Source organism: Apis laboriosa, unplaced genomic scaffold, assembly GCF_014066325.1.
Source record: "Apis laboriosa isolate Shangri-la unplaced genomic scaffold, ASM1406632v1 scaffold56_cov145, whole genome shotgun sequence".
Lineage (NCBI taxonomy): Eukaryota > Metazoa > Arthropoda > Insecta > Hymenoptera > Apidae > Apis > Apis laboriosa.
In genome coordinates, this window is record NW_025223765.1 from 669,528 (window position 1) to 695,842 (window position 26,315).

General features: G+C 24.1%; 1 protein-coding gene across 14 annotated transcripts in view; it reads left to right on the plus strand.

Annotated features, from left to right (window-relative positions):
- Positions 1-26,315, plus strand: part of LOC122717708 (mitogen-activated protein kinase-binding protein 1) — a 148,028-nt gene that overhangs the window by 57,417 nt on the left and 64,296 nt on the right. For 9 of the 14 annotated variants that reach the window (XM_043942024.1, XM_043942022.1, XM_043942027.1 and 6 more), the window contains one exon: positions 4,925-5,076. In XM_043942024.1, the coding sequence (XP_043797959.1) occupies positions 4,993-5,076 (84 nt within the window). In that variant the 5' untranslated portion in view covers positions 4,925-4,992. Of the gene's footprint in view, positions 1-4,924; positions 5,077-18,907; positions 19,168-20,823; positions 20,977-21,044; positions 21,476-26,315 lie in introns of those variants that run through there. The other 5 variants (XM_043942031.1, XM_043942029.1, XM_043942030.1 and 2 more) reach the window with 5 other exon arrangements.

Sequence of the window (26,315 nt, forward strand, 5' to 3'; positions counted from 1 at the left end):
TATCTCGTTAATAATTTTTCCTATATATATTGATTTCTTTAATTTATTTTATATTATTAATTTATTTTTTTGTAGGATTTCTTTGTAGGAAGCAAAATTTAATTAACTTCGGTAATTGGCTGAATAATAACGTTTTATGAATGTAATAATTTTAGGTGAATAAAAGGTTGTATAGCATTGCTTCTTATAGCAGAAATCTAAATTACTAAAATTTTCAATTAATTATGAAATAAGAGTGATTTTTCGATTATTATTTTTTCTATAAATGAAATGTAATAACTGAAAATTTTAAAAAATGTAATTATCGAGGATTTTATTTTATATATTTTTGTATAAATAAATAATTTTTATTTCCTCGAAAATGGAAAATAATTTTAATTAAATTAGAATATTTATTCTACTTTGAAAAAGTTAAAGCTGTGGCTAATAAATTTTTATGATGGTATGCATTGAATGTATTGAAATAGTTTGGATTCAATGATCACGTTCCTCGAAATTCCATTTATATATACTATTGTATGCAATATACAAATATTACTACTATTCTATTTATTATATATGTAGTACATATTACTATACTATATACTACAATTTCTGAAATCTGGAATCTCATTTATATTGTAATTTGCTTTTTTATTAGTTTATTTAATTTTTCTTTTATTTTTAAAAAAACAAACTTTTATATAAAAATTACAATTTATTTTTTCTTTTATATCTATCTTATTGTTCAATTCTTTAAATGATGATAAAAGAATAATTATAATTTTTATATTTTGTCTTAAAATTTTTAAATTAAAAATAGTATATGTTGCTTTTTTATTAATCGAAAATAATTTTTACAAAAGAATTAATGTATTTTTTTCTTTGAGTACGTGCCAGTAAAATGAATAAAATCTAGAAATAAGATAACAATTTTAACATTAAGAAACACCTACTTACTAGATAATGTGTTTTAGTTTCGATTCTGCGATAATTAAGTAAGCAATTAGTGTATATATAATAATATATAATATTCTATTATTTTCATAATGATACAATGAAAATTATAGAAAATGAAATTCTAAAATTTTTTTGCATAATTACCTTTTCGAAATATATATAAATTTAATCGAGTTAATTTTAATTAATTTTATAATATTATTATATTAATAATTAATTAGTGCATTATTATTAATTTTTTTTTTTTACTGCACATAGAATATAATTAATCCCAAAATAAATAAAGAAATAACTTATAAGTTATATAAACTTATCTTTTACGTATTATGTTCTATATAATAAAAAATTTTTATTATATAGAACATTGTTCTATTATCTCTTGGATGAATGTTCAATTATCCAAACGAAATATTTTCATATAATGATATGTTATTTTATATTAGAATATTATATATAAATATTGACATTGTATTTATTTTTGTCTGCAAAATGAAATTCATAATGATTTAATATGAAATCAAAATAAACAATATATCAGAAAGAGATAAATGCATTGATAATTAAAGAAAAATACAAAATAGAAGGAAGAAAATAAGAAGAAGATAAATATAGAAAAAAAATATAATATTGGAAAATCAATTATGATATACTTGAAATTATTTATAAAAGATGTAATTATTAGATATCTCAATAAACCTTGCTATGTTGTAACGATTTCTGCAAAATACAGTGCAAAAATAAAAAATATCTCAATTTGCTTGAAAATTTAATAAAAAATTTTAATAATATATAATAAAAATAAAAAATTTTGATAATATAATATATATATATATATAAATTTGATTTTTCTTACTTAAAAAAAAAATAGAATTAATTATCTTTTTATCTTATATTTAATATATCTTATATAAAGTTATATAAACTATAATTTATTTTATTTTATTTTAATAAAATATCTATTAATTTTTTTCTTTGAGTAGGTGCATGCTAAATATTTATTTCATTATATGAAAATCCTATTATTCAAAAATTTTTATCTTTCAATTAATAGAGGTTCTATTGATTTTTTACATCGGTCTTTTCTTCGCAAGATATGCTCGAACTGTCTCCACTATTAGGAATCCTGTTTAACTCAAGTGAACAATGTCATTGAAATATATATATATATATATTAAATACTTGAATTTTCAATTTTTTTTCGTCTTTTAATAGCTATCATTGTTTATTCATTCATAACAATAATCAATAATCATGATGTAAGATTAAAATTTTATATCATGCATAATATGCTTCGATCTACTATGAGGTTATGTTAAAACGGATATTGTAGTCGATTTACAATTAAATATTTTTTGCATAAAAATTAATATATTTCTTTCGTCTAATAAAATTTTCATCAGCTATTATGTACTTGCTGACTCTGCTATAAGAAAGGACGGATTAATATCGCGCTTTATTGATTTCGTGTCACGCTAAACTGCTTTCTGTTACCGATGGAAGCCATATTCCCGTGTCCCTTCTTCTAGCCTTTGTGAAACATTTCTTATGGTTCACGGTCGTCGTTATCACGTGTACAACAAAAAAAGTCAATCACACTCGTTTCTTATTATAATATTTTTCAATTATTAAATTAATCTAAAGTTAGCAATAATTTTCAGTGCTCTGTCGAAAAGCTCAAAGTAACAGTTTGTAACATTTATAATGCAGAGGTTATAAATTGTATACAAACATGGGTTAATATTAAGTTGGCAGCATTGTTTTGAATCTTAGCGCTAGTAAGATTACTAGTAATAACTTGCATTTATAAGTCAAGATATAGTAAGGTTATAAATTAAACCATTAGAACTCGGTATCGACTGATGTCAAGTGCTGGCACTTATGTACTTAGGACTGTGTAAGTATTGCAATCTCTCTTCGAAGTTTCAAGTCATAGATATGTCAAAACTGTCGAATATTAACTTGTCGACGTCTTTAGATATTTTAATTTTATGTTTTGGTTTTATCTTTAATCATTTCTTATTTCTTGGAAAGTTAATATTCCATATAAATATAGTGATGATTTTTATTAATTTAATTTTGTAAATATCATTATTTTTTTAGAAAACTTTATTTTATTATTAAAACAAAATTTTAATAATAAAAACTCGAAAAACTAATGTATTTTATATTCTTTTATTATAAAAAAGATTAAATTAAATTATTCTATTATCATCATAAAAATAAATAAATATATATTTTCTCTTTTCAATTTGACATCCAAAATTTATTTAAAAAATTTACATTAAATTTAAATATTGCATTTTGGTATTAGATTTAGATTTTAATAAATCTATTTTAAACATATTTGGAATGAACAAGAATACTTACATTGTTTAAAATTCATTGATATTTCGAAATTATGAAAACAATCATTAATTAGAACTTTCTATAATTTTTAATAAAATAATACGAAAAGTTAATATTTTTATTATCAATCTCATAATAATAATCATTAAAATTTATAAGAATCAAAAGCCACTACTTTGATTCTAAAAATAAAATTTTATAAATGAGCTAGAGATTGAAACATCATCGACGAGGAAGCACGTCAAGATTGCCGATATAGAAAAGATTCGTGGTCGGTTCAGAGGCGTTTGTAAGAGGAATGGAGAGGCGAGGTCGATATTCGAGGAATCCCTGCTCGGATCTATAGCTCCTTATACCTACCTGTTCATGCATTATCTTCCGTTAACTCCGTGCATACCGTTATTCGTTCCTTTGCAACCACCAGCTGTACCGGTTGAGCTGGAATTCGCGTAGGTCTTGATCTCCCACGATCGAGAGACGTGCGCGCGCGCCTTTACTCTTACTTTCGCCTAACGCAACGACCTGCTGTTCGAGTCATAGAATGACACCATTTTTTCACCAATACCGGCTGATCATTGTCAAACATAATGTTTCTCAATATTTCCTGATACACGATTCTCTTTTACATTAATTGAATAAAATATTATCCCCTTTTCTTCCTTATAATTACAAAATATTTTTTAGTCTTGAATATAATTGATTATTTTTCGAAATTGTCGAGTCATTTCCGATCCATGATGAATTTTTTAAAATTGATTTTTTATTCATAAATATTACTATTTTTGAATGAATTTATTTGTTATATTTTGAGTAGTAAAAAAAAAAAAAAAATAGACTCAAGTTCACATCATAAATTAAAAATGATCCAATCCGGATCGTTTTTTGATCCATGTTTGAATGTGGATATAGTAGATATAGTGTCGCTTTGAAAAATGCAGCTCGAGAACGGCTTTGTTGCCTTTTATGGATCAGACGTACTATTCGGCTTCCTTTGTTCTCGAAAGAGACGAGAGAAAATACAAAAGAACGAGCCAAGGGGCTTGAAACGGCGGCAAATCATAAAGTAGTCGATAGAGCAACAATGTTTTTTTTTTTTGAAAAGAATAGAATCATATATTATCTCATTCTGTGTCATTAAATGATACTGACAGATATAAAAATTGATAGCTTCTTGCTTTCACTTGTTTTCGGATCTTTCATTTTGCGGCTTCAAAGAAATGGGGATGGATTTTTTTCGAGCCAAAAAACTGTTATCTTTTTCAAATAATTCTATCATTTACATTGTGAGAAACATATCTCAATAGTAATTACTATAATAGCATTATATAATAAAAATAATAATATGAAAAAATATATAAAATAATATAATAAAAATTACCAATCATTAAAAGAAAATAAATTAATTAATATAATTAATATAATTAATCTTATATGTATAAATATTAGATCTTTATTGTAATATAATTTATTATATTTTCGTGTAGATATATTTATTACTAATTAATAATTATGGAAAATTTCATTCATAAAATTTTCTATATCTGTAATTGTAAACAAAAGTAATTATACTTATTTCTCAAAAAAAAAAAAAAATATTGTTCTCATAGGTTGAAAAATACGTTCGTTTTTTTGATTGCAGAATATGAAGTGAGAGAGTCGAGTTTTCATCAGGGATGAACTCCTGACGAGAGAGCAACGTCTATCATCATGATGGAACCACCAGTTACGAGCAAAGTCCTGCGGGCTCCTAGCCTGAAGAGAGGTCAGGAGAACGTCAGGATTCAGGATAGAGTGAGTAAAACAGAGATTCATTCATCGAAACTACGATATATATATATATATATAGATGATTATGAGAAAAATACATTTGAAAGAAATAATTATTTTTTATACTTATCGTGAACGAAAAATTCATAGAATTTTGTTTTATTTTCATACGAGAAACCGCAGAACCGCTTTTTTAGATTGAGCCATATAATTCATAGTGTTCTTTACTATTGTATCTCGATATGCGCAGGCGCAGAATCATCCCCACTACTTTCTAAAACTTCGGTTTATGTTTTTTACACATTGTATCAGGAGAAAGAGTCGAACATCGATTCTTATTTCAGTTAAATTTATTATATTTCATTTTCAGTAAAGAATGAAAATATAATAATTGTATCGATAATTCACTATTATAATTTTATAATTATATCATTTATGGTTGCATGTAGTGATACAGTGAACATTTCTTCTTTCTTATCGTCATAAATAAAATAATATATTTAATCTCGCGATCTATTGAAAGAATAATGAATTAATATCAAATTAAAAATAATGTTTCAAAGATTATTGACGTGATAATTCAAGATATTTCGCTTATAATATATATACATATATGTAATATTTCAATGATTCTTGAAATTTTTTTTTAATTTGATTTTTATTTATTACTTTCTTAGATAATCATCTCTAGATAAGACATCTTATTTTATTTATGAAGACAGCTATGAATAAGTATCTACTAAACTATCATAAACCAAACGTCAATTTTAAAGTATCAATAAAAAACATTATAAAATAGTTTAATAAAACATATTGTTACAATGTTTCTAATAAAAGAAAAGAAAAATTCATTCATTCATTCAGACGTTTTATCTACAGTTTAATATATAATATAATTTAACTTTTTATTATTAATTATTGTGATATATGTTAAGATTGTAGTTAATTATTGCAACATATAAAAATATATACATTTAAACATAGTTATAATATGATGAATATTTTCCATGATCAACAACGCCATCTAGTTATTCTTAATTGTTCTTTTATAAAAACAAATACACAACAACGAGGATAAGTTTTTTTTTATTTAGTATCGCGTTTATTTTTTTATAAATAATTTTTAATTTGTCGTGAGGATGATCGTTTTTTTTGTTTTCATTCTTCTGTTTTTTTTTTGTGTGAATAATAAGAAAGTCTGCTATTTCTTTAATAGATCCGTGTAGTAATTGATTTCAACCATGTTACATTAAAGTTTTCTTTGACTAGCCGGCGTGCCTAACGTGCGTTTGCTTCGTTTGCCATTTATGTGTTTGATCTTTCTAAATCTACAAAGTTGGATTTTTTTCGTGATTCATAAAAGTGCCAATTAAATTTTATGAACATTATCGCAATAACGATTCAATTAAAAATTGGTATAAATTTAATGAATAGCGGTTATCAATATATAATTTGTAAGAATTCATAAATATTCATATCATTGCATAAATATTATAATATGTGATCTCTCTTTTTAATTCTAGAATTTAATTTTTAAAAATTTAAATGTAATTAATTAAGAAATTTAATACGGGTAATTAATATTTAATAAAACTAATATCTTGTAATGTATTATATTTTGTTTAAAACTATTATAAATATCAACATGCTTTTTTAAATTAACAATCATTGATATAGGATGTAATAAATTTTTAACATATATTTTGAAATTTAAAAAATTTTTCATTTTCTTTAAACTACACATTAATTTTTTGTTACTTAAATGGCTGACATCGTATCTAATAACATTTACTTGAAATATTTTTTCTGTTTAAGAAGTTTAAGAATTTAAGAATTAATGAAAGCTATCTTTTACATAAAAGAATAGAAGAAAAGAATTTATGTCCCATATCAGTGATATAAATTTTTTTTTTTATATATTCTAATATAAAATATTTTTAGCTATTATTTTGGCATACTTTTCAATTATATCGAAAAAAAAATGTTTCAAATAATACATTAGTATTTATGAATTTCAAAGCTTTGCTGTTTTCAATATATATTTCAAAGAAAGATATTTTTTGAAAGTCGAAAGTTCAAAAATGAATATTTGATCACGAATTACTGTTTTCCAGACTAGTTATATATTGTGCAAATGTCAAAGAAGGAACTCTTGAAAAAAGCACGTGACGACACGAGCGACTCCATTCTAAAGCATGCCGGTATTCGGTTGAACCGAAGACAATAGACGCAGTCCAGTTGTGACGATTTCTCGATACGTGCCGGATGCACATTATGCATCCCTGTCGATACAACAGTCTCAGATTGACGTCATTGCGATTCTCCTTTTTTCGAAAACTCGACTCGACTCGATTTGCTGCGGTTCAATTTTGATCAACCGGTTTCTATATTTGCACAGATACACACACGCGCGTGCGCGCAGAAGTATTCGAATATTGCTACTGAAATATAAAACAATAAAAATATATATATTAGATTTAAAAGATAATTCTTGTAAGATATAAGATATGAAGATAATATCTTGATATAAAAATCTCAAGTGAATCAGATAATACATACATACAAGAATCATGAAATATTTATTGCAAATATATATAGACATAAGGAAATCATAAAAACATTATATTTATACTTACTTGATTATTATTCATGTTCATATTTTCAATTAATTTTCGCATGAAATTGATGTTTATAATATGGCATATTTTAATAATCTTCTATTTACTTCAAATAATAAATGCTTAATAGAATTAATCTCTAGATTTTATAATGGAATGTTAAGATTTATGTTATATACATGTATCTATCTTACAATTATTATAACATTATCTTCGAAACTTGAATTTAACACATGTATTTTCATTGTTTAATATCTCTATAGCAAGCATTCGAATACTTTCGCGTATATATATATATTTCAGGTATGCGCAAACGTGGGCGTTGCGCATTGTGTGTGCGCTGCAGTGCGCAGCTATGCAGTGTCATGCGCGCGCGTTGCACTTGCAGCCCGCATTCCGCGTTCGGTCGCTTCTCGAGGTCTCGTCATTCTTTGTGGAAAATTCACCGTTCGCTTCCACGCCACTTTCCCTCTCAGCCAACCTCTTCCTACTCGTGGATCAGATTACATACTTGCACACATTGCTTTCGTTACATCAGTTCTTAGTGTAACGTCTAATGATTTTTTTTTGTCTCGCCTCCATGTGTTACCATGACGAATTTCTTTCTTAGTAGGGAATGATGGATGAAAAAAAAGAAAGAGTTACTGTCAATAATTTTTCTGATAATGATATCACGATATATCAATGTTTTTAAATGATAAGAATATTATATATAAGGTAATGATAATTATTTACTTTTGAAATTTTCAATTTGAAACTTTCTACGGTTGACAAGAGTTATTAGTTTCTATTCTATAAGTAGTAATCGTTCGAACAAGTGGTCGCCGATAAATGGACAATCTTCTTTATCTTGTGAACAGTATTCGGAATGATTATGACTTTAGGCGCTCTCTATCAATTGAATCGTGTACTATACATATATAGACATCAATCAAAATTGAAATCAAAATTGAATCATGATAATGATAAATACGATTGAATTTATTTAAAAATATTATATATTATTTATTATAAAATATTTAAATTAAAATATATATTTAAAACAAAAATTAAAATTTTTTTTATATTATCATATGCGTTTAAAATAAGATAACCTAACTTAAAATTATGTGATGTATTTTGTATATTACATATATTAGACGTATTCATTTTTTTTTCAATTATATCAAAAAACATAATTAAAATTTGTTAATATGATTTATTTGATTTAATAATTAATAAGTATTAATTTCTAAAAAAATGTTAATTATTTTTTTATAGATTATAAAAATAAAAAAAAAGCATCGAAGACCTTATGTTTTTATGGAAAAATATATTTTTAATAATTATGAAATTGAAATATTGAATGTAATATTTAATATTTGAAAGTAAAAAGAATTTAAGACTATTCTGAAAAATTCAATCTTATTTCAAGTAATTAAAAAAAGATGAAAAAATAAAATTCAAATTTCATGAATCTACCTTTCGAAAGTACTGTCCTTTAAATCGCAAACGTTGAAAATGTTGTACGCCCACCCGAGCTCCAAAATCACAATTGTGTGTAAATGAACGCGTGGGTGGGCGGTTGAGAATTATCAATTCTACTTCTCTCTGTCCTCGAGAACATTTCGTAGCAACATGGCTTTCATATTATTGATAGTTCTAAAAATTGGGTTAAAATTTGAATTGTTTGCATTTTGACGGAAAATATATTTAAAATTATTTAAAATTATAAATCCTCGTTGATAAATTGAAATAATCAAAATTTATATATTAATTTATTGAAATTTAAAATAACATTGAAACAAACATTTTACTTGTAATTACTTGTAATTATTTTTATAAATATACATATTTTTTGATATCATAACTATGAAAGGGAGAAGAATTTGTTTAATAATTCTTTTCATTATCGTTTTTTCTTTTAGCTTAGATTACAAAATTCTGAAGATTTAAATTATTTATGGAATTATGATAATTATAGATTATTATTATTTATTATACTTTTATTTTTATTATATTTTAATATATTCATTATATATTATTCGAATCCACTTAAATTATTAAATTATTAATTAGATTGAATGCATTTTCATGCATTTATGAAAAATTTGAAATTATATAAAAATGTAAAAAAATGCACAATGTAATAAAAATAGATATAAATTACAGTGCATCATTATATTCAAAAACAAATTTAAATTTTATTCATTCGTAAAAATTTCAATCTACATAAACATTCGTAGTCTAATTATTATTGACATATTCATTATTGATATTTACAATTATTTCAAGTTTAGATATTTTATTACCATAAAATTATCGAAATCAGAAGAAGAATAGTGTTGAAAAATTATCGAATATGGTCGCAAAAATTAAATTAAATTTGCGCAATCAGTTTTTTTTGTATCGCAACACTTTCACGTTGCCATTGATTTTCAAATAATTATGCGGTTTAAAGTAATCTTCTGCCCAAAAATCGTAACTTGAATCTCGAATTCGGAACTGGTTTCCCTCCGGCTGACCGAGACCTCGAGAAATTTATTCGAGATACAGAACAAGTGCAACATCAATGTAACTGATACGAATCTTTGACCCGTAGGTCGATAAACTTTAATCGAGTCATTCTCTCTTAAGAAGTCAAACTGATCAAGTCCAATTTCTGAAAAATTATTTATTTTAACATCGAAACGTATCGATTGGAATTTTATTTTTCGAAAAGAAAGTATAACAATGTTCGGTTAATCGTTGCATCAAAGCTGAAAATCAATTATTCGAAGATACAGATGTTCTGAGAATTGTTAGCGGCCTTAAAAATTGGAATTTCAATTCCAGAAACAGATAATTCGAATGTAATGACAATTAATTTAAAATGTGACAATTAATTGAGCATTGCTAAATTATATATAATTTTCATCCAGATTTTTCAAGAATATTTAATTCATGATAGTATTATAAATATAAATTGTGCATAATAGAATAAATTAATGTTAATAGAAAGTATAGACAACAAAATATTAAATTTTTAAATGAGAATCTATATTTTTTATTCTTATATTTCTACTAGATGTCAAAATATTTTATTTGCATAAATTACAATAATGCTGACGTTGTGTCAAATTTGAAAATCATGTCTTGAAATTGCCTTATACAAAATACAAGTGCATAAGTAATAATACACGTATTAAAAATATTTTAATAATCGTAAAAATACGCGATAAAAAAATGTAGATTTTTATTTGAAAATTCAAACGTGATTTTTTTCAAGGTCACTAGAAATAAAGTTTTTAAATAAAACTTCAAATTTACTGATTGGTGAAAAATAAGAGAGAAAAAAAAAAAAAAGAAGAAAAAATTTTTTATCTAATTTTAAATTTCTAAAAGTATATTGCATGCTTTGAAAACTCAAATCTATTATTTCCAGGAATAATAATACACATTAAAACGAGCACTATTGTATTTTGCCATATATGTATCCATGTATTTTAACTCGATTTGACGGCTGGATCATTCTTTTAGCAATCGATAATGCGATTAGACAAAAAAAAAAAAAGAAATTAGATACGTTCAGATCTATCTTATTGCGAATTATTTTTACACTATTTTTACCTCGAAAGTTAACACATATCTGTTTTTAAAAAACATATGAATTGTAACATATATTAAATATACGTGTATATATTTTTTATTGCGTATTTTTATTACTTAGTTCATACCGAATATAGTACTAGATATCTAATAAGATAATAAAGCTTTGATTATCAAATATAATGTCGTTAAAAGCAAATATTGTATAATTATGTGATTTCTTACTATTAATTTATCTATTTATTTATTCTCTATTTATTTCTATTTATGTTTGTATTTATTTATAAAAAAATTATATTCTATCTATTAATAACATTGTATATTATTTGTACTCTTAAAAGTAGAATTCTATAAGTAATCTAGTAAAAAATTTCGAACTCTAAATGGAATTTTAATGCTTATGATGCTTTTATATATTCTTATATGAAATGAAAACATTTTCCATAAAAAATATATTTTATATTTTATTATTATTCAAATGAATGATATTTTTTATTGCAATTTGAGGAAATTCATCTTCAATTAAACAATTGAATCTTTTTTAATCTAAAATAAATTTTCTTTTATTGCAATTCGAATTAATAAAATAAATCTTCGGTATCATTATTACAAGATCGTAAAATATAGCGACCGAATTCAAAAAATCAAATATAAAAGCGAAAAGAAAATAGCTCGCGTGATAACAAGCAATTTTATTAATACCGATTTCAGACAAGTAATAAAAGCTCGTAAGAAAAAGAATAAAAAAGAAAGAGCGTGAAAGGGTTGATAGCGAACAAAGGTGTGTCCTTTATTAGCCATTAACCTCCGATGTAATAAAGCCTAAAAGCTTTTCCGAGGCCACTGACAACAGTTGCTAAACATGTCATGCTTTAAACAGCGTTTCTCAACTTACTCTTAATAATATTGGATCGTATTAAATTTGTAATGTAATTAACAAAATACAATAGAATAATTGTCATAAAATCAAGATTGAAACTCATCGAAGAGGAAAAAACATTTTTCACCAATTTTTAGAAATCTATCTTTTTAGTTATATGATCGAACTTGCTTAACTATATTCAATATATTCGAAAACTATATTCGAAACTATATTCAATAATCGTATTCGATATTATTATACTTATAAAATTAAATCTAAAAGTTCATTTTACGTCATTTTTAAGTCAAATTATTTTAGTAATTTTTATTTTATTAAACTATTAATTTAAATTAATAACGATACGATTATTAATTTTAATTAAGAAATAAATATATAAATAATAATATACAAGTTAATTTTGATTTTAGTCAATTCCTAAATAAATACGCACGACCGATCGTCGATTTTAGTCGATAGTTATCGAATATATACGATTGATTGTCGATGTTAGACGACAACTACCGAATACACACGATTGATCGTCGATGTTGGACGACAATTACCGAATACACACGATCAACGTCGATTTTAATTTGCAGTATATACAGTAAGCAAATGCTGTACCGAAAAGATTAATAATTTATTTCGATATTTTTTAAATAAATATTTAATCTTCATGATTTTAAATCTCAGAAACACAAGTAGAATACTGTTAATTATCGCAAAATTGGGATATGGAATGGAAATGTGTCGATTATTTAAAGAAATAAATATTATGAGAATTGCTTTACACTCAAAAACTGAAATCTAGTTCTAGAAAGATAGTTATGCAACCAACTGCTTGAAATAATTGAAACATTCGAAATATTAGAATCGCTCGGTTTTTTTCCAAATTGTTTGAAACAATTGAAACGAAACATATTTGGTAATCTTAATTCATAAATCGAAATTGAAATAGAATCGAAATTAATTAAGTTTCGATTCAATCTTATATATATATAATCGTATATATATAATATATAATATATATTATATGTACATAGTTGGTATAATATATTGTACACAATATACTACATATAAATAAGTATATTAAGTCATGCGATAAGAAGATTCAGAAACATTGCATTTCAGAATATGCATTTCATTCATTCATCAACATTTCATTTCATTAATTCTAAATGAAAAAATGGTTTTTCATTTAGAATCTGAAACAATGAATCATGAAAGATGAAAATATGAATGATACGAATATGATATTTATTATTAAGATTTTCTATAATTGATATATTGATATTTGGTATATTTTTAATTTTTTTTATATAAAGATTTACAAAAAATTATTTATTTTGTCATTTTATTTTGTTCGTTATTTTTTTTTTTTTTTTAATAATAGAAACAATGATTGATCCAAATTTTAATCCAAATACAAAATTTTTGTTATTCGATATGATGAATTTTCGATAATGAATTATGATTTTATATACGTATAAAATTGTAATTATTATATAGAAATTAAGAAGAATAAGTTTCTAGTGTGAGAATAAGCAAAAAATTTGCTAAACGAAATTTAATAAACAAACAACATATTGATTATAATATATATATACATAAACATATATTTTTAACATTTTTTTAATATTATTTATTTTTTTTTATTTAATTTTTTTAATATTTTTGTTTCTTTTGTTAATTATATGATTAATGTCAGATTTATTAATTATTTAAAATAAAATGACAAATAATAATTTGAAATAAATCATTTCATACTTTATTATTTTTATTTTTTCAAATGAAAAAAGAAAACTAACTTTATTATATTTAATATACAAATAAATAATTATTTTTTAAATTAAATTTCATTTAACTCGCTTATACAAATAACATAATAATAATTACAAGTTATCAATAGATAATTTCACTATAATTTCTTACATAAAATTTGCTATTTTATTTATTTAATTAAATTTATTTAAATAAAAATTATTTATCACAATATTAATTATTAATCACACGAAATAAAATAAAAATATATTAATATATATATATTTTAAAAACATATGATATCTTTATTCCTTACTATAAGAATAATATTTCAATATCATTTCTCTTCAAAAATCTCATTAAGAGACTTAATTACCATCTTATATACTTAATTACCATCATATCTTATTAAAATGTATGTATAATTGAATAATTCTTTCTGTTAGTTTAATCAATTTAATGAAAATTTTCGATTGTAAAGAAACTAATATATAATCGAAAATCGATTCTCGGTCGATAATCAATATCACAGAAATCAATTTACCATCGCGGAAGCGGAAGGAACGTTACCTCTGCACGACGGATGCGAAGATCAGTGATTGAATTAATTATTCGGCCTCTCCATTCTAGTCGCACGAGTTCGTTCTCTTTTCACGCTTCGAGTTCGTTGTCCGATCGAATAGTGAACTTGTCACGCATTGCACTTTGACTAACTGAACTAAAATAATCGTTGAATTATTTCTGCCAATATTTTTTGAATATTTCAGTCAGAAGAATCTAGATTTTTAATTCCAATTAATTCTATTTTCAAAATGATAAAAGGCAGTTTTTTCTTAAAAGTTTAACTATTGGTGCAAATAATACAATTTTATCTTCATAAAAAATTTAGTTTTTTCTTTTTACATCTTTACATTTGATATATTTTTATTTTCATTGTTTTGATATATAATATGTGAGTTATGAAAGTATTTCTGAATAATTTCATATTTTTTATTCACTCAGACTCTAAATTTATATTTTCGAATTTAATATTTTAATTTCTCTCAATTTCATTTGAACATTCTATATATATATATACACACACATATATATCTATGTCATTCAACAATACAAAAAAAAAAGGAAGAATGAATTACAAAGCCTCATTGTACAATAATACAATAATCTTTACATTGATAATAACAACTATTGTAATTAATTTTCATGTTAGGTCATTTTTGATTTAACAATAAAAAGATAAAGATAAAGAAAAATTAGATAAATTTTGATCTATTGGTGATTCATCTTTAATCATAATATACTTTGTGATTCATATTTCAAGAGTTTATCACATTTACTCAAATAATAAACTTTGATGCTGTTATTTATTTGTTTTTAATTTTTGATAATATTTTATACAAATATTTTTTTAATTTCGATTACTACGATTTCTTTGTAAATAAAATATTAACGTTCGTTGATAATATATAAATTCAATGCAGAAATTTCTGATACAATCATTCTTGTAAAGGAAATACGTATGAAATTTCGTAAGCAATCAAATGTTAATCGACATACGAAACATGGAATTTGAGTGAAAAATATTGATCGAATGACACGCTTAAACATGATGCGCACATTTTGCGCATGGTAACCGATTAATAAATGCGCCAATTGTTTCTACTCTTCTCACGTGAAGCAATATACGGGTGATGAATTGTATGTAAATTTCAACGAAATTACGACAGGTTTGGTGGTTTGTCGAATCGATATGCATCGACGTGCAACTGGATTACATCATATGACTAAATAACTTGCCGCTGTTTCTATATAATTATATGTTAATCCGTAATTCTACTTTTCACTAGTGAAATTTATCAATAATGATATTGACAATTCTCTCATTTTATATATTGCTTATTAAAGAAAAGAAATATATATATTTCTTGAAGAATCCATAGAATGATTAATTTTTCGATTTCAATCATTTAAGAAACAATATTTTATTAATGTAGTTACTATTGTTCTTTGCATTTGTTATATTTATATTTGCTTTGTCTAAAAATAAGAAATGTTTTAATATTTTTAATAAAATATTATATTACTGCTATATTACATTTTTCTAAAAATTCAAAATTCGTTTTACGTTTTTTATAGTTCCTGCAAAATGTGTTATTCTATCTTTGTAACTCGAATTCAGAATAACCCGATCTCTATAAGTTGAAATTTATCTTCGTAAGTTAAATTTTTCTTATTTATTTATATCCTGTTTTTAAATTCAAATTATATTTCACAATTTGTTAATAATTATGTTAATTCATATAATTCATATAATTTATGTTAATTCATTGTCCTCTGTAGTAAACAATATACAAGAACAATATGTATATCTCATTTTAATATGTGACATTAATATATGATAAACATTACGCATCTTGTCTTGTTCTATATTGAACTATTTAAAAGAAATAGTATTATCACAGTTTTTATGATACATTTCTATTTCATTTATGTCACATTTATGTTTATTATTAATTTCTCTTATTTATTTATTATTATTATTAATTTCTCTTACTAACTCTCCACAGAACAAAAATTTCGCTTCTTCCATGAGATTCGATTTATCAAGTTTCCTAAGATTGTATCTAAATGATTTCAATCGATGATAAGTTACATATGCGAAACAATTCGATTGTTCTATTTCCAAAGATTGACGCGAGACGTCGCTTATGCTTAGTACGTAGCCCTCTACATTCAACATCAGAAACGAAAAAATTAGATTCGCTTTTAACCGTCGCGAGTAGATTTTCAAACATATATATTCACCGTTTCGGTTCTCGTGATCCTTGCATAGACCGTTTCAATCTGAACCCATAATCTCGCTTTCGAAGTTTTACTTTTTTTCTTTAAATCGATAGCCTACAATTCTTAAATATAATCAAATTCGAGTACATTGTGAATCATTTTAATTTTAATGTGTTTTTATGCTATATTCATTTTTTGTAATATCGAAATCTTATAATGCAATGTTAAGAATAACATAGTGTTGATTTTTATGTGCGGGCTCTAAAAAGATTTATTTTTATTAAATGTTGTCAATGGACCTTGAATAAGAGAAATAGTTTCAGTAAGAAATTGAAATCCTTTCACAAATGTGGGTGGAAATTTTATATTCACTGTTTTTAACGAGTGTCCACATAACATTCTTCATATTAACACGATTGTTCGAGAACATTCTTCATAAGAAGGAAATGTTATTATATATAATAATCTAAATAAAAATCATGATTCATTAGTATTTAAATGTTTATTATAAAAAATAGATCTATACATATGAACATATATTTTCAAAATTTATTATTCAATTTTGTTTTAATATACATTAGAAATTGGATAACTGCGCAAAAATCAGAATTTAAAATAATTATTTAAATTCAAATCAATTTTTAATTTCAATAAATGTAACTGTGAATTAATTATAATTTAAACTTTTTATTTTTTAACAAACAAAAAAGAACAATAAATAAAAAAAAACAAGATTGTCAAAATAAATATATTTATATATTATATATTTATATAATTATAGTTTTACCATGTGTCTCTTTGCCTTTGTTTTTCTTTAAGGCCTCATGCAGTTATTCAACTTCTATTGTATTGTGGTATCAAATTACGTGTCGAATACGAAGCAGGCGCGTGCGAGGATGCGCGTGTGAATGCACGAATCCGGGAGCTTGTTGAATTGAATGTTTTGAAAAGAACTGCATGATTGGTAGATAATAATGAGTAAGAGATCAGAAAATCAGCAAGAGAGAGAAAGAGAAATGATGAAGGACGAAGGATATTAGAATGTACAAGATTTATAATGGTGTTTCATAATAACATGTTAGTAATTATATTAAATAAAACTTATACAAAATATAAAATATATTTTATAGATAATATCATTAATAGTTTAGGCATAACTATAAATTAATAATTGTTATAAGTAAACATAAAAACATTCCAAAATATATTAAGGAACTGTATTAAAAATTATAAAATATTTATTATAAATATATTTCATGAATATTACAAAAATATTTGAAAAATTAATCCAGAAAAAGAGTTAGTTAATATTTAAGGTGAATCTATTGAATATTAGTTCAATCATATAAAAACAGTTAATTATTCAAATACTTTTATGACTTTCATAAAATATACGTTTATTACAAAACATTTTATTATCTTATGTATACTCTCAAATTTATTCCACACTTTCTCTATGTAATACTTATTATCTATTTATAATGCTAATGATATTTTAAAAAAATTTATATAATAGATATATAATAGATATTACATTTCTATGAAAATATCTTCTGTAAGAATAGCATGAAGAAGTCATAAAATTTTCAATTCTTTCTCTTTTTTCGCGATCATAAATATTCGATTTTTAGAAATTTCAAAAAATTAAAACAATCGTGTCGATTAAAATTCGAAAATCGTTTCTTCTTTCAATCTTTCTAAGATTGTTTTTTTTTTTTTTTTTTTTTCTTTTGAGATTATCTTTATTTGACAATTCATTTCATCATATTTGATGTTTTCATCGATATATTCAAATCGAACGAAAAATATTAAAATAATTATACAAATATTTTTTTCAAATTTTTGATGTTTGTTTTTTAACTAATAAATATCTTAGAAGAATTACATCCACTGTGCATATATGAATCATCCAAATTTTAATTAATTATCATAAAAATGAACATAGTGTAGACGAAGTGAGTTCATCGATGATTCAAAAGTATTCGAATTTTTTTTTTTTTTTATTAGTTAAAAGTATATATGATCAGCTACAAATATGGGACGAAATTGATAAAAAAAGTAGAAAACAAGAGGAAACGCAGGAAAAGAGAGGGAATCGAATGGGCATCAGCAATAAAAGTCTGGCAAGTGGCAGGTATATATTATACTCAAGAGTTCAGTAGTGGGGATAACGTGATCGTGGTCGGAGGAGCAAACTGGAGAACACCTCAGTTCGGAGTCGAACGTCCTCCGTTGCTCTTCTTTCATTTTTTCTGTTTTTTTTTTCCTCTCTGATCGACTTATTAGTTATCACGCGATTATCGGTGTGAGTAATTATCGTTGATTAAATTGACCCATTACGTAACTGACCAAATCCTTTCGAACACCGCATTCATTCGACTTTTGGTTCAAATGGTTACACACAGTGATATTTTCGAGTGGTATTGAAATTAATATCGTGAATATGTGAAACTGTTTTGTTTGGTTTATTGAAAAAAAAATATAAAATCACGAGAAAAGAGCGAATGATTCGTTCAGTTGTTGGTAAATGATTCTTCATATATGCACAGTGTGATGGATTGCTAATCTAGATACATAAAATTCGAGATAAACATTTTTTATATTGCATTTACCGTTTAATTCCAATTCTTCTTGTGTTAAATATGAATAATTTTTAAATAAATTATATATATAATTATATAGATTAATTTCTAGTTAATAGATTTGTATGTGTAATAATTTATTAAAATTGATAAAATTTACAATTAGTTACAATCAATCGTAAATATTATTTTGTTTGTCCTTGAATAGAACAAATTTTTTATTGGAAAATTAAATTACTTTTGAACAAAAAATATTAATAAGAAAATTACTATTGTTTATCATTATGTAATTATTTAATCATTATAAATCAGAAAGAAAAAATATATATCTCAATATAATAATATTGAGATATATTCAATTTGTAGATAGTATACATTAATTAAGTGACAAACATAAATATTATGTATGGGACACTTGAATATTATTTTAAAAAATGAAATGTTTTGATCTGTGGCATCTGGCAACAAAATTTCTTGCAAGCAATGAATTATCTAATTCAATAACCATATTTTTATATAAAGTTGATACATGTATTTTAACTTGGAAATGAATTTCGATATAATTTTTGTGAATTATTTTTGTGATATTAAAAAAATACATTTATTATAAATATTCATGAAATATTCTTTTATCTTTTAAAATAACAACTTTATAAAATACATGAAAAAATATATATCAAGAAACAACAGTATATTAATAATAGACTTTGAAATAGAATATTCTTTATAGTATAGAAATTACATGAGAATTTGTGTTATTAACATATTTCATAGAATTATTTAACAAAATATCCGATTAAATATAATTCTATCATTTTAAGGTATTTCTTTGATAAAAAAAATCGAAATAAGAAAAATTATTACAATAAATATTTTATAATTATAAAGTTGATTTTCTATATATTTTCGAAAGTTTTTTTTTCATTGCTAAATGGAAGTACTTTTTGATCATATTAGTTCGATGCAAGATTAATTATAAAACAAAAGTAAAAATTTTTTATTTTTAATCTTTATTTAATGAAATTTTTTTTCTAAATATTTATACAGTTTTTTTGATTAAAATAAAACAAAACAATATATAATTTGAATCATATTTGTCTATTCAAAAAGTAATAATAGTATTAAAATTTTTAATCTTAAAATAAATAAGTAATTCAAATTATATCATATTTGATCTTATTTTATTTAAAGAAACTTTAAAAATATATTTGGAAACGTTTTATTAAAGAAAAATTAAAAATAGAAAAATTTTACTATTACATTAATATCTTTTCATCGATGTTTTTTGAACGCTTCTACTTCTTGGGCTTCTTTCTCTTTTATTCGCTGTCCTTTTTTTATATTCGTATAAAAAACGTAAATAAACTTCGAACTTAGGTCGAACCATTATCTTCTAAGGAAGATAATTGCCAAACTTCGATTCCAAATATATAGTTGTCCAGTATGTATTCAATTATGTTGTGTATATTACATACTGTGCTCACTATATCATAAAATGATGATAGTTATATAATTATTTTATAAAGTTATATAAATCTTTTATAATAATAAAAATTAAAAAAAATTAAATTATTTATCAGTCACGAAAATTACAAATACATTGGTAATTCTTCACACTGCGTCGTCTCAAGCGTTGAAGGTGATTTGAACAACATTCGTGCGTTTATAACATTCAAAATCATTGTCACGCACGCCAGTTGACATGGCTAATTTACACACGTTCAGAGCACCATATAAATGTTTCGAACAGGTATTTACTTGTCACTCGTGTCTTTGTCTCGTGCTCAATAAATATTAGTAAAAATCTCTCTGTCTCAGGAAGATAGTGAAATCAACAATCGAATAAACTCTGATCATAAATCATTAAATCAAATTTTCCAATTTATATTTGTTTATTAACTAGGAATCATGCGATCGTTGCCTAGAACAAAAGTCGAAGTCATATAAACGCAACTTGTGTTTCGAAACGAACTTTAAAAGTAAAAAGAAACGATTGTAAAGTGATTTCGTTAACAAGGATACAGTGATAAAATAATTGTGATTCATCATAGAAGGAAAACGACAAGAAATGCAAGTATCCATGGACACGCGGTGATCGAGAAGGCGACACGCAAACACGTCTTGGACAAGAACGTGTTCGTAGGAGGAAAATAGTTGGAAAACAAGCGATTCTGAAAAAAATGTCTCTGATAACGACAAAAAACAGTTCACCCGCGATGCGGGACAAGGAGAATATTCCAGCCTACGATGTATGTATATTGCACTCGAAATTATTTTTCCTCGCGTCTACCCACCGCCATCTTGCTGTCACAAGTGCCACCTGTTCAATATTTTGCAATCGTTTCTTTCTAGTCACGCGTCTTCTTTCTTATATGCCGGTTTTAAAGGAGAAGTTAACTATAGTGTTGGTTAGACATGCGAAGCGTAATAGGAATTTCCCATAATTCTACCGATCGTTTATTCTAGTGTAATTTCACCGTAATTTTTCCGTAATAAATTTGTAATTACTATTGGTTGAAGTTGTTAAAATTTTTATTTATTTATTTATTTATTCATTTATGAGAATATAAAGCAAAATTAAATATATAAATATATATATCAATAAGTATATAATGTAAACCGACTATTCAGTTTTGCTCTAGTTAAATACTTTTTGACCTACATAAAGTAATTTATTAAATATATCAAATATTTACATTTCATGCAATAAAAAATTGGATAAAATAATAATACCGAAGATTGTAAATATTTAATATTTAGTTGAATATTAATTTCTACTAATATAATAATGAAATTATTCAGAATTTTTTAATTTTTTTTTTTAAAAGAAAAATTATTTTGAGGTTAAGTCGAATGCAATAGTTATCCATGCGTTGGCTGCATACGATAACTCTTATCTTAGAGAAATCCAGTTATAACCCACATTATTCCTCTATGCATTTGCATTTTTTTCCTCTCCTTTATAAAAAATCTAATATTCTATCATTATTTTTTACACATACACGTATCTATCATAAATTAAATTGAAATTACTTATTAACTATATTTGACGAGTATACTTTTAACTTTAATTACTCAAACAGGAACACGTTTTTTAAAAATAAAATTAACAATTAACAGATTCATAATCATAAGAAAAATCTGTATCAAAAAAGTTATTCTCGTTACAAATCGAATTCATGATTTTTCTTTTTTTTGTCCTTATATGAACCAACATACAAATTGATTTACTATTGATTTGTTGAAATATTAATATCGATAGCATCGAAAAATATTGCAAGGTACAAGATGATACTGCGATGTTGTTACGTCAGGGGCTGTATAATAAGATAGCCGCATTTTAATCGAAACATCGCGAGATTACGTAAACGCGTTTACTTCTGAACGACGATCGTGGTCCACCGATAATATCGTTTTCTGGCGTCCATTCATGCTCTCCGAGTTAACAAGTAAGCCCATCTTGCACCAGATCGCGATTGCGCAATAATCAGGCGTAAAGTGATGCTTATTACTCGATTATCGGAATTCATTCGCGGTTAATGCTTGCGAAGCAAATTAATTAATTAATCATGTTTTGCATAGTTTGATATCTCATATTACGTTGTATTATTCAAATGAATTATTTAAGAGCTGAAGTAATTTGTTAATTATATTGAAAAAGTTTCAAAAGTATTTTTCGCGAGTGTAATACTATATTTGCAATGATAGAAATTTTCATTTCTCAATATTTCGTTATTCATTAGCGAAAAATAATTCTTGAGAATAATTTTTACTCTTAATTTTACTCTCAAATACATACATAAAATAAAACATGAGCATTTTTTTTATTTTATACAAAAATATTTTTCTTTTTCAATTTTCACGAATCAGTATATATATATAAAGAGAAAAACCGCTATCAATTTTTAAAATATCAATCTCCCCGGATATCCGTTTTGTGCAATCCTGCGACAATTAACGGAGCGCTGTTGTATTTATCATACGTAATACATGATTGCAAATGTATTAAAAAAAACTATTATTCTTAGCAATTATTTATCTGTATTCGGTGAACAAAAATTGTACAACGTACGTTACACACGTACATACACAAATTGAAAATGATGACAAAAGAATATTTAGTTAATGCAAAAACTGACTATAATTTTAATAAGATAAATATTTGATACGATATGTTGTTAAAGAAAATTTTAATTATTGTCCGCGATTTAATAATGTTTATATTACAAATTACATTTCAACAGTACCACGATGCATTTCAGTAGACATGAATGGAATTTATTATTATGCAATTGTATGCTGATAAATTATCGATGTTATATGTGTAAATATCCCTTTATTTTTTTTTTTTCCTAGTTCAATGTTGTAATTTTTAGGTTAGGTATTGCCAACTTCCTCGTTGAAAATATTTCGTAAGTTAAAATTTCTTTTCGTTTTATCTAAATTCGTAGCTTAATTTATAACGATATCAATTACAATTATAATGATTATAATGATAATAAGGAATTTTTTATATTACAAATTTTGCAAATAAAAGTTTAGGATAAAAGATAGGATCTTTTTATTTTTTATAATATTTTTTATAATAATATAAACATAATTTAAACTTTTTATAGTAATAATAATAATACGTATAAACATAATTTTAATGATTTGTCCTCTTTCTTTTTAAACTTTCATTTTAAATTCTTAATAGCGGATAATAAACTTCATTAATGTTAATTTGTTAATTTTTTTGTAAGACACGTTGACATATGAGTTATATATAAAATCACATGTAAATAAGTTTAAAAAAAAAATTTTTTTTTCATTAAAAATTAGAAAACAAATGCAATATATAAATGTATTGAAGAGAAATATAATTTTACAATTAAATATAATTTTATAATTTTATTTCTAGTTATTTTTATCAATTTTTTCATTTTTTTTTTATTTACTTTCAAACTTTTTTCATTTTTCAAAAATATTTGGAAATAAATAAAAAAAAATAAATTTTTAAATATCAACACAAATACCAACGAGTTATTTAACACAATTAACTTATAACATTTTATGTATACGTTCGAAATATCAAAGCATATCCGTATAAAAAAAAAAGACACACGTTGTGAAAGGATGGGCTTGTTTAATGGCGATCCAATTAACCACGGCAATATGCCACGTGTCTAATTATTCTGTGATGTTGATAACCTATATTAAAGCGTAGACGCGCATTGGATGTTTTGCATATGGTTTCTTCTACAACGACTCTACAACGTATTTTCTTATCACTGACAATCGTGTGCTAATTGCATTCCCTTGTTGTTCGTCTTCTTTAAATAGTAAAAGGATTAAAATTTACAATAGTTGCATTAAATATTAATGTTCTTAATAATTAAAACTTTATTTTTTTTAATAATTATATAACTTTTTATATAGGTTAGATCGTCTTGTAGAGATTAGGTTAATCTTTTATGAACAAACGAATTGAATTATTTCTTTCGATGATGGATTGTATAGTGTTGAATATTTTTCTTCATGGATTCAGAAATAATTATTTTTGTTTAATGTTATATTAATTCTTATCGAAGTGAAGTTCAAAAATTGTAATAAATATTTTTTTCTTTTTTGGTAATCGATAATTATTAAAAATATATTTTTGATAATTTTTTTATATATTCCATAATTTTTAATTTTTAATAACTGTTGAATATTTTTCTTCATGGATTCAGAAATAATTATTATGATTTGATGTTGTGTTAATTCTTATCGAAGTGAAATTAAAAAATTGTAATAAATATTTTTTTCTTTTTTGGTAATCGATAATTATTAAAAGTATATTTTTGATAATTTTTTTATATATTCCATAATTTTTAATTTTTTATGACTGAATAAAAATACATTCTCAACAATTTTTTCCATGTTAATTTAATAAAAAAATTACGTTTTGTCATTAGTATTATCATTTATAACAACTGTCTGTACAATATAAATATATACTTACGATAAAAGTATATTTATAACGCATTAATAAAAAATTTGAGAATATTTTACTCTATTTCTACTTCATTAAGATATACATGACTTTTTAAAATTAGCCAAAGAGTCAATTTTTAAATTTCTAAAAGAATAGAAATTAGAAGTAGAAAAAAAGCGTGATTAAAGAGATTAAAGATTTCGTTTGATAAAGAACACCAATCATCTCACCTTGGTACGTTAAAGGTTAAAAAGTACGTTCTATTGAAAAGCGGCGTTATAGCGCATTAATATCAGCTTAAAGCAGCCGGGCATCAACGATTTGCATCCATCTCACAGTTCCGCGTCTATTCATACACGTTGAAAAAATTTCTATTCCGCGCCTTTCCATCGATTCACACGTTTAATTGCTATTTCCATTTCGCGAAAGAACCATTCAATTGCCTCTTCGATTTTACCGAAACTGTATTCAAATCGACGCTTGATAATCATGAAGCGTAGTATTGCGGGTTGGCGTTAGTCCGTTAGACGATCATTTAACGTTGAATCTTCTCTCACAATTTTCCTTTAACTTCAGTTAAAATCAAAATGATCGATAATTTATACCTATTTCTAAATAGTAAAATGTTCATTTTTTATGTAAAAGAAATTTCTTCCAATACGGACGATGATTAATTAATAACTTTTAAGCAATAATTAAAAATATATGTGTACAAAGTATATTAGATCTATTTATTTAAAATTCATGGATATGTTTCTACAAGTAAAATGAGATTAAAAAATGAGACTATCGTGTAACAAAAAATTTATAAATGCTCGAGAAACAATCATTAATAATTATTTAATAATTGTCGATTTAATATTTTGCAGGAAGATTTAATTTATTATTAATTTATGGATTATAAATTATTTTCCCAAACGAGTTATATTTTATGCTTAATAAAAAAAGATTTTTATCGAATCAGTAATTGGTGGTTCAAAAATTGTTAAAAAAATAATATGGTATATTTCCATGATAGTTCTTTTCACCAACAACGAGAAAATTGGAATAACACAGGTATACCTGTCCTGGTTACGATCATTCGCCTTTTTTTCTTGTTTTTTATCTCCTGTGTCGTGCAACACATCCATTTA